The sequence below is a fragment of the Nestor notabilis genome, unplaced genomic scaffold (assembly GCF_000696875.1).
Source record: "Nestor notabilis isolate BGI_N333 unplaced genomic scaffold, ASM69687v1 scaffold5619, whole genome shotgun sequence".
Classification (NCBI taxonomy): Eukaryota; Metazoa; Chordata; class Aves; order Psittaciformes; family Psittacidae; genus Nestor; species Nestor notabilis.
This window is the reverse complement of record NW_009943129.1, coordinates 10,108-21,173: the sequence shown is the minus strand read 5'-3', so window position 1 is coordinate 21,173 and position 11,066 is coordinate 10,108. Positions and strand designations below refer to the sequence as shown.

The window sequence follows — 11,066 nt, the reverse complement described above, 5'->3', positions numbered from 1 at the left end:
ACTCTTTCCAATATGTAAAATTCCTTAGAGTTCTAATCTGTGTCTTTCAGAATAAAAACCTAAAGCCAATGTCTTCACCTGGAGAACTTGCTTTGCAACCTGGCCTACAGAAGTGTGTGTTACATCACTGCAGCTCAGAGCCCTTTACCATCACATCTTAACATGAACAGAGCAGCAAGTGGATGAAGGAAGGGTACAAAGGTACCTGTGCCTGTTAAGGAATCTTATGAGAAAAGGAGTACACTTGACTAGAAATGGAAAGCAGCCATATCTGAAAGTCACTGAATGAAGAGTAGCCATTTGGTACTGTTGGATGAACCTCATGAACATCTTGCATGTCCTTCTAACTCATTTTCTATCCTTTACTTCTATAGACCAAAGATGCTTTTATCAGTTCTCTCCCCCATCACCCACTAAATTAATAGTACAAGTGAACCTGAATACTAATTCTTTTATACAGTCATTATTTTCTTCCTGAAGTTGTAAAAGCAACTGACCTACATTGTATAGAAAATGTAACTCAACTGCTGAGCTTCCCTTAACCAAATCATACTGAATCATTACAAAGATGTGGCTTAGTTTAAATGCATGCCAAAACCCTGGTATTTTTAAATACATTGTTGTTTAAACATATCTATATGCATCTTATTTTTGTAACTATATATATGTTATATATGCATCTGACTGAATCGCCACGTAACAAAGATTAAAAAAAGGAGCCGATTTGCTTCATTATCTATAAATATGACTTTAGCAAGAATACTGATTTCCCAGTGAATAGCTACAGTTACCTTCCCTGTCTTTTAATTTTCCCACAAGAGAGATTCTTTTGATCCAGTTAAATAAAAATGAAATAAAGGAAATTTGTGATGAGGAAAGACCATGGTAATTAACATAAAACTACAGTCTGGTGCTCTGGCAAAAAGCTGGGGAAAGCTATTCACTCTGGAAGACCTCCAACAAATGTTTTACATTCCAATTTTGACACATATAAATCAATAAAGATGAATAAAGACCTGAGTAATTCCTGGAGGAAAAATTTCTCTTTTTTTCCAAATAATTTTAACAAAATGCTACAGGAATGAAATTAAATTAACATTAAAATCATAAAATATACCAAATAAACTGATAATTATTCCATTAGGTCATAATTTAGATCAAGTACTCTATTGCTATGTTCAAGAGAAGCCATTTTTGGCATGCATTCCACCAATAAGCAAGCATCAGCCTGTGAACTAAAACTCAGATCACATCACATCTATAGGTAAAATAAATCTGAGGCAAATAACCACTGTAAAATTGTATGTGTTAGTTATGTGAGAGACTAATATTTACATTAATCAGATCATGAATAGCAGTCCAGTCTCATTAGAGCTGGTATAATCCCTAGCTTCAAAATTAAACAGCAGAAATGGAATTTTTACGAAAGTTCATGAATAACAATGACGGGTTTAGGTCAATGCTTGGGTTGATTATGCTTTTTGAATGTTGTTTTAACAGCTATACATTTTGTGTAAAAAATGAAAAGGAGATGAGAATACCCCAAGCTCTTACAAAGTAAGCGAGAGGCTGAAGAACTGAAGGGTAGGGTTAGAACCCACTAGGTAAAATGGAAATGAAACCTTTTGATGCAAGTTGTAAAACAGCTCAGACCAAATTGTTTATTTCAGCCTCAGAAGAATTTGTACCTTCCAGAGCTGGTGTTCATGGTATCATGCAATACTGGGTGACACAACTAATAGCCAGATCTGGACAATCTCCTGAATTCCTTTTGATTTTGTAAATGTTACCAAGCAACAGAAGGAGCAAATTTGATTACTAGCAGCTAATTAGAAGATGACAGTTTTAATTTCATGTTCTGGTGTAAGATTTTTTGTTTGCTTCTCAAGAGAATGCATGTTCAAAGCAACAACAATAAAAATATCTTTTTCTGCATCCAGGAGGGATGCTGCCCATGGTGGTCTCCCGGCAAAGTATCTCAGGAAGGCAGCTTTTTGCAAGCCTAAGGGTATGTTATGATGGTTTCAAGGTATGCAGCACATGAGGTCAGAATCTCTTGTCAGAATTCCATGGGAACTGGAACAGCTGTGTTTATAAAAGCTGTATTGGATGGAAGAAAAAGAAATATGGAGGTTGAAAGCTAACCCACATTCTACCATTACAAGAAAGCTAAGATCTACGATTCCTGTTATGGCACAAAATGCAGGACAACATTACTCTGCAAACTACAACATGCTGTCTATATACAGATAAATTAGCAGAAGAGCTCTATTACTCTCACAAATTGGGAATACAACTGTCTGAACAATGTAGTCCTTTGCATCCTTGAGGCATCACAAAAGCATATAAATGCTATAGAATTATTTTTACTTTAAAAGCTTTAATATACACATTCTCCCTTGAGCACAAAGTTATTCACTATAATGACATGATAGCCAATAAGAAAGTAATAGCTGTGTGCCTTTGTGCATACAAGTGAAGTGTCTGACCCTACATATTACAAGAAATTATTTGCAGCTAGCAATGTTTTGAGACAGTTTACTGCAAAAAAGATAACACTAGAGCAGGTTGCCTTGACAACACTGTGTAGCTGCACCAGAAGTTAAAAGGAAATGTAAGATCTTTTTCTATGTTAAAGATTGCAAAGTATCCACCAAATTGGGTTACAAGGCAATGAATCCCATAGCAAGTCAATGTTATCTGACCTATGCAATACTAGCTATCGCTTCTTATCATGAGCCTTATTAGAAAACTGATGAAAAAGCCAGATGGTTCATACTTCACAGCATAGGGCAATAAGAAGTGAGCAGTAGGCAATACATTAATGAGTGCTCAAAGTTCCCTTTTTTATTTTCCTGAGAGACTCTATGGGTCACTTCTAGTTCTGGGAGTCTACTTTGGTAGGAGAAATGGTTTCCAATGGCGACCACTTCTGATTTCATAGCAGGATTTCATGAAGATGTCTCTGCAGGCTATATCACTTTTGGCAGTGACCATCGTCTTCTTCAATAAGATTACGAATTACCCAGCTAGCACTGAATCAAAAATAAATCAACACTCTTAACATATTTTGCTGTCACTTAACTTATCCTGCATGCTACCAGATTTATCAAAAAAAGAGATTTATCCAAAAAGCACCCAGTTATGAATGAACTCCCCCAGGCAGTTGTATTCTTAAAGATTTATTCTTTTTATAGGGCTATGTTGAGCACAGAGGAGGGAGCTAAATCTGGCTCTCTCACACATTAGCCAAGAGCTCTAACAACTGGATTTCAAGTGGTTCAGGTGACAACTGTTTTGTAAAAAAAAGCCCCCTATGCAGTTTTGACTCAAATAGGGAGAGCAGAAGCAGATGTGTCCCTGCTCCAAAGTGAAACAGTAAGTCTGGGAGAAAAATGGGACTTAAAGATTTAATTAAGACACTTGTTTTGTCTACCAAAGCTCTCATGGCAGCATTCTGATTTCTTCCCTTTCTTCCATGGGTGATTCAATTTTATTTTTTTAAGGAGCCTGTGGAATTGCTGATTTCTCTGCCTTGCAGCTGGGCATTACCCACAAGCTGCCTGTTGGCTCAAACCATACATCTTAATTGGATCCACAGCTCCTACTGTTCTGATGGTCTTGTTGCAAACAGAGTATCTTTAACCTACTACAGTAAACCGAAATATTTACTTTTGATCTAATAATACAATCACCATTATACCAAACCGTTGAAACCTTTCCCAAACTTATTTATCCAGTTAATTACTAATCTGACCACAAAGGGGCACTGATATGCTTGAACTGAGTTTTGCTTTGCATGGAAATTTGAATTAGCATGTTCCAAAACTTCTCTCCAGAACCTAAATACCCTGCTCTGGGCAGTTCTGAACCACCTATCTCCAACTGGGTCTTAAACCTTTCAATCCTCTAAAGGAGTTAAAGCTGTCATGGACATTTTAACACTCTTACTACTATTTGATTATTTATAAAACTAATGATACCAGGAGGAAAGAGAGCATTCCTTCCTTCTCCTCTTATGACAGCAGCTGGGTGCATGAGATGTTCCAAAGAGTTCAAGGGTGTAAAACCCAAAGAGAGGCACCTCATATCACATTTAGAAGTGCTGTTTATTGGCATATAAACAAATACAGAATACAAGAGGAACAGACACTTAGAAGATATATCTAAACATTCAAAATAAAAAAGAAGATTAAGTTTCTTTCCTTATCAGTATTTTAACACTGGTTCTACTTCTGTTTCATGTAACAGAAGCTTATCACTCTGTTCTAAAAGAACACTCCCAATGTTAAAAGGGATTAATTCATATACCCTTTCATTCAGACAGAAAATCAACCTTAACTGGTACATAATGCATCCCTAAACAAAAAACTAACTTGCTTTTCCTTAATGACCAAGAGTAACTACATGGTTACAATGTGGAATATTGCTAATGCCTCACGAAAAAAAAAAAAGGTTATTATCTGCAAATCATTTCAAATATTAAATAAAATCAGGACAGAAAATAGACATCCAGCACCACAGAATAATCTGCTGGGATTGAAGTAACACATCTCATTGATACCAGACATCTTAACTGGATAGCAAAATTTAAACATAAAAAGTATTTTGAAGTTTAGTGAGACCCTATGGAGAAATCTCCATTTGAAGACATTCCTGCATTTTGAACACCTTTCAATCTGACACTAATCCATTTCATAATCACAGTATTTTCATTCCGTTCCTGTTTCTACTATGCTTCAAACACCAAATTCAAGAGATATGAAATGCAGATGCTACTTTACGAGGATTACATCCTTTTTAAGGAAGAAGTGATTTTCTCAGGATAAAGCTATTACCTGAGAAAGCTCACTAAGGAACTCACACAAGCTTCTTGCCACTTTCTAACTCCTTCCATGATAAAGTCACTTTATAAATGAGAAAATCTGCATCATGGATCACAAATGCTGAAAGCTAAAGCTATAAATGCAACTATATCACTTATAACCATAGACAGGCATAACAGAGACCATGAGAAATAAAACAGACACACTAAGCAATGCTTAATATTTAATTTCTAAATGTATATTCAGCCAAGTAATTAGACCTGCTCAAATGTATGAAACGCAACACTTGTTGATCAATGCTTAAAAGGATTACTTCAATGCAGAGACTCACTAACATGGTTAAACTAAGTTTTATTTGATGTCTGGTGCTTTCAGGGATTCTGTAATTAAATAAGCATAGCATATTGGCACGAGCCTATTGATTTAGTAAAGGTATCTTGATTTATGCTAACAGGATGCTGCACATTGTCACTTATGGGTGCTAACAGCTGTATGACACGATATTCAAACATGTTTTTGCTATGATATGTTTTTGCTATGAGACTTTTAGATAAAAATCTGTTAGGAAACATTGAGAGTGCAAGAAAGGCTGAGGCATGAATAAAGATGGTAATATACCAGTTGAATCAAATAGTTTGGTTTATATTTAAATTCTGCTTCTGTGGTACTGCAAAAACAAAAATATAGATACATGTAATTAAGTTCTATGGTCTGTATTTTTTTTTTCCCCTCACAAGACCAGTGATTGGAATGATGCAAAGGAATTATGGTACGATTCATCATAATGAAGCAATGCACAGGAAAGAACCAAACTTTAGCATCTCACATCGTAAGTAGACAGTAGAAATTAGAACAAAAACTGGTTGAGAGATGTGGCCCTTTCACTTCTACAATGACACTTCAATACAGGTCTAATGGTCATTTCCATGGAAATGACCTTTATTTATTTATTTTTAAAAAATAAAATTAGTTTCTTATGGAACTGTAGAAAACACTGAAATGAAATCCGTTTGCAGAAAAAAAATCATCCTGAAACATGCTACAGGCAGGGAACTTTATACAGTTATCTCTTTCCTGTCACATTAGTTAAAATTTGCCTGCAATTACTAAAACCTAAGTCAATATAATTAAGTTCTCAGCCATTGTTTTTTTATTCACATCTGTTTCAATTTTCTGTCTCCCTGGCAAGGTCTACTCGGCACTTGAGAACTGTCCCCTTTCCTATCACAAGCTTTGCTTTCAGATCAATCCTAATTCTCTCTTCAAAAGTGGTTTATCATCAGGAACTGACTAGAAAGTTTCTCTGAATGGGAAATGAGAAGGAATTCCATTTGCTCTCCTTTCTCTGAACTGTTGCTACCTGTGCGAGGCTGACAAAACCAAAATGTCTTTTGCTATCAAAACATTACTATGTAAGCATATACTAGCTATCAGCTAATAGTTTCTACATGTTTTCCAAGTGCTCTCACATTGAAATTTATTCTAAATCAAAACTTGCCCTGTTTTAGACTGACTCAAGCTTTAAAGATAAAACAAAACCCCAAAATGATGAGAGCATTTTTAAAGAGAAATTAAGGAGAAATAATTCACTTTAAAGAAAATAAAACCCACATACATTTAACAACATCTTCACTGTCCCCATACTGACAACCCATGTACCATTATGTTGATTTATCCTGGAAAACAGATGAGCACAGATAATATACATTTGACTTTCAGGATGTAAGGTCACCCTGTAGTTTAGATTCCATCAACTAACCTTAATGATGTACGAGTGATTAATTTGCCCACAAGTGTAACAGTTAGAACAGATGCAGCTAAATTGACTGACGTTGTTACTTCATAATTGCTGTCTCCACACTGGTATATCATTCTTAAGCAAAAGTTATATGCTCAATGTAAAAATTACTGGGCGAACTGGCCTGTGTTATCCAGGAGCAAAACATCATGAGAAAGATTTCTTGCTGGCTTAAAAATAGGCAGATGAGCCAATAAGAAAAAGCTGAAGATAAAAATTCTGAACACTAAAAAATGTTATTTGTGCACTTACGTTGCATGTGTTCTGAAAGAGAGTCTTCAGGCAAAATCCTCTGCTGCTGTAAATCAACTAATTTAAATGTAGAAATAAAATCACTGTGACTGAATTAACAACAGCAAATAAAAAACCATTTTGGACAAGCAGATGTTTCTTTAATTGGTCCAGTGATGTGCATTGCCATTGTGGCTATTTGACAGTCAATGATAATGAAATTCAAAAGCACCATACCTTCCGAAGAGGTTTGAGCTTGGTCTCCATTATAAAGTCGTACTTGCAGAGTTCACAACAGCGTGTGTCTGAGCTCTTAATCCACTGGTGCAGACAGGCCTGATGAACAAAGCGCAGGGTTCCTGTGCAGCGACACGGTGTGATGAGGGGACTTTCATCATCTCCCTCACAGTGACAGATCCTGACAGGAAGGACAGCAAGAGCTAGTGAGGGAACTCACCAACCAGCAATGCAAAGGCACTGGTTTATTTACACCACTTTTTCATTGTCAGACTTGACATTCATAAGACACCAGGTATGTGACCTTTCAGACTGAGGCTCAGGAACATACTCCTTATTTTCTTCTGCCACTTAGCAATTTCTCTTCACTTAGTTATTTCTCTTTGAATGTACTACATGGTCTGAAGGTGAATCAATAGAAATAACACCATTTTTCCCTTCTATGCATAGGAAAACCTTTAAGACAAATATCAGTGCTCTTTCTAAGAGCTGAATAGTTCTTGGCCTGTAAGTAATGCCAATAAAACCCTCAAAGTTAGCAGAATCTAACCAAAGCTGAAAATACTCAGTATAAAAAACACAAAAAGTTCCTAGGATACCTCTTTGGAGTTTCACAGTTAAAAAGATTTGAGAACAGTTTTGAGTACTCTGGAGTCATGCATATGGCATAGCATATACACACATGCACACACTTTTTAGGAGGCAGGTGTTAAAAAATCATGATCCTTCCTCTTCTTCATTCTTCACTGTCCCTTTGAAGGAGATAGCTGTGTTATCTGGGAAAAAAAAAAACCCTACAGATGTAAGCAGATGCTACGATAGAGGTTGGTCCCAGAACTGTTGTTACCTTGTAATGGGATACAGATCTTTTCAACGTTGTGATTTTGTATTAAATGATCAGTGTCCTAACATCAAAATCTGATGGTTTTCTTCTGTGACACATGTCCAAATATCTTGGTGATCTTCCTTTGAAGGCAGACAAAGCTCTACAGTGAGCGGGAGGCTTAACCAAACACCTGAAGTTAATAAAGTTCACCTCAACAAAGGGTAACTCCCTCCCATCCCTACCCCAGAAAAACAGAGCAAAGCACCCAAGTCCTAAATGAATGTCCTAATTGTCAAACTGGCATGGGGAGGGGGGAGGGGAGGAAGGCTGAAGCCTGAGAAATGTTATTTCAAAGTACACAAGTAGCAACAACAGCACAGATTGTGGTGTTACACAAATGAAACCTTGAGTTTAGAAACTCAGTACTTTGAAAAGGCACCCTTAGGTATGTGTGTCCAGAAAAGTCTGAATACACCTGAGGAGTAACTCATGCCTTTATGCAGAAAGCTGTTGTCACACCATTCCTGGGGTAGGAAAAGGGCTGGGGAGGCCCCTCTGGTGAGGTTGCCTTCCTACTGGCCAGGTTAGGGAAGAAGGGCAACATTCTTCATAACACAGGAGCACCTGATGTATGTCAGGAGAAGGCAACCTGGCACAGACACCCTGCGAAAAGACTGCCTACAGCACAGCACTGAGGCTGCCAAGTCTACAAGCAGGGGGAGGACAAAATTTCAACATCTAAGCGAAGATCTATGGATCAAAACCAGCAGCTTCACTATTCTTCCATGGTGTAGCCTAGAGTGACGAGAAAATGAATCTACAATAACGGGAAAGCAGGACAAAGCTGCTTTGCTGCATAAAAAACAAATAAATGAAGCTCTGGAAAGCTGGTACACAAAAGTCAGGCTTCAGTGTCTACGATGGTGCCTGTACAGCATCTTATATCCCATGGGAGAGGAGGGGAGAAGAAAATGCACACAACTACCTTGCACACATTAATTTTTCAAGACACATTTTTCAAGAACTTAGTCTGCAGTCATTTCTTTCTAACCCAGCCAAGCAAGGTGCACTAGGGGCTTAGTTCTTAAATGGAAACTGGCTATATGCTGACTTCTTATTGAGCCTGTAGCTTAGGCAGAACTAGATTTTCAAAACACTGAATAGCTATTCCGCTAACAAATGCATTCCCAGCTGAGAGTTACATAAAAACCATAATTTTCTTTTAAAGTTAAAGCTATTTCCCAAAGGAAAACTATTATTCTTTGTTCCTTTAAATTCAAGCTATACATAATTTATTTTACAGGCTTAGCATTTAAGCTATTTAGGAATTAGACAATTAATCTATGTACCCAAGAGTGTTTTTTCTACTACTGCCAGAATTGTTTAAAATGCAAACTTAAAATTCCACTGTGATCTTCAAATAAAGTGATGCCACAAAATTGAGATGAAGGATTCTTTATACTTTTACAGAAAAACACTATATGCATTATACATCCTATTTGCGCTTTCGTTATACAGAAGTTACAAGGTAAACATGTAAATAATGAGGTGACATTAAGAACTTACATTATACAGAAGCTCGAACTAAATAATCTAATGGCCTCTTCTAACTTTATAACCATGACTTATGTAATGAGAATAAAAACAAACTTCAAATGGAATTAAAGTCCAGAGAAAATAACCAAAGGCATGGTTTTCATTAGCTCGAATGCTCTTTGGTGCAATTTAGCTCTTCATTATTTGTTTAGCCGGAAGAAACTAGCTTAAAAGAAATTAGTGCTACCTAAATTCACAATCACAGTCTTTAAGATACATGAGTGCCTGACAGCTATTGAAACAGGCTGTTGGCTAACTGCTCAAATACCTTTTAAAGACTTGGGTGGGATAACTTGTAATAGCTTGCTCAGCCACTGGTATTGAATTAGAATTGTGTGTGTCTTTGTCCTTTGCTGTATTTATCCGATATGTACATGATAATTATCACAAATTATAGAAAATAAATTGTAAATAATGTTTTTGAAAAAATGTTTTTGAAAAGTACGTTGTGCAAACAGAACTGAGGTAGGGATACAAAGTTTAGACTTACCTGAACTGTCAGCAAGTCAAGGGCAGAGAACTTCCATTCTGGTTTCCTATTTTCACACAATCACAACTTGTCAAAATTTCCCCCCATCAGACTATTTAGAGTGCTGAACTACTTCTTAGAGTAAAATTTGTTTACATAAGAAATGAGCTGAATGAAAAATCCCACTAGAAATACATTGCTAAATCTATACTGATTTATTTCCAAGTTGTAGTCCAGCACTGTCTGTGGTTAATAGCAGCAGTTTCAGACACCTACAGGATTTACATACACAGCTTTTCTCAACTTTCTAGTCCTTTGGTAGATAAATGGCCTTCATTATAGAGTAATATTTTTGGCTATCTGGAAATGGAGAGGAAGGAAGTCTGCTACTTGACCAATTCCTTTTAGTTCCAAGCCCTTTATCACAAATTGAGCTTGATTGATTAGATTATTATTTTTTTTGTAAGTTTGACAGCTTAGTGCTTTAAAGAGTCCTGCCTATGCTCAGGACCTTACTTTGCTAGGGGAAAAGATGAACACAAGGCTCCAAAGGAGCTTTTGCTCTGTAAATCATCACCAGACAATGCAGAATATACGAACTATATGCGAGCTAGATCTTCTGATTCAGATACACAAAATTCTTTTCTGGTGTGTATATAATATACACTTACATACATATCCTACATGTCAAGATCACAGAATATATTTCTTTAAGGAAAGTTGGCTGTGAAACTTTATGAAATATTGCTGTAACAGTTCAGTCATTCTTTTGCTAAATTTCTGCTTTACATGCCAGCATTTTAATTACCCAGCACATGTATCTTTACCACTGAATTATTTTTACAATCTTCAGCACACAAAACAGACAAATTTATGCCCACACTGTGCATACATCAGCAAAAATCCATTAAAATTCTTTAAAGGATGTTCTTAAATAGCATGTTCACTTATGATGTAATAAATTAGCAAAAAAGCCCAACTTTTCAGTAGAAATCAAAAATGCTAAGCTGAAAACAAAATTAGTCTTTGTGAAATATTTTTGCATAATTCATATAAAAAATGCTGCAGATTTCTTGTATGTTC

General features: G+C 36.3%; 1 protein-coding gene across 1 annotated transcript in view; it reads right to left on the bottom strand.

The window, feature by feature from the left end:
* MARCH1 (membrane-associated ring finger (C3HC4) 1, E3 ubiquitin protein ligase) overlaps positions 1–11,066 on the bottom strand; it is a gene marked incomplete at its 5' end in the record, with an annotated part of 33,190 nt that overhangs the window by 12,093 nt on the left and 10,031 nt on the right. Inside the window, one exon of the mRNA XM_010021744.1 lies at positions 7,093–7,273. Within this exon, the coding sequence (XP_010020046.1) occupies positions 7,093–7,273 (181 nt within the window). The remainder of the gene's footprint in view (positions 1–7,092; positions 7,274–11,066) is intronic.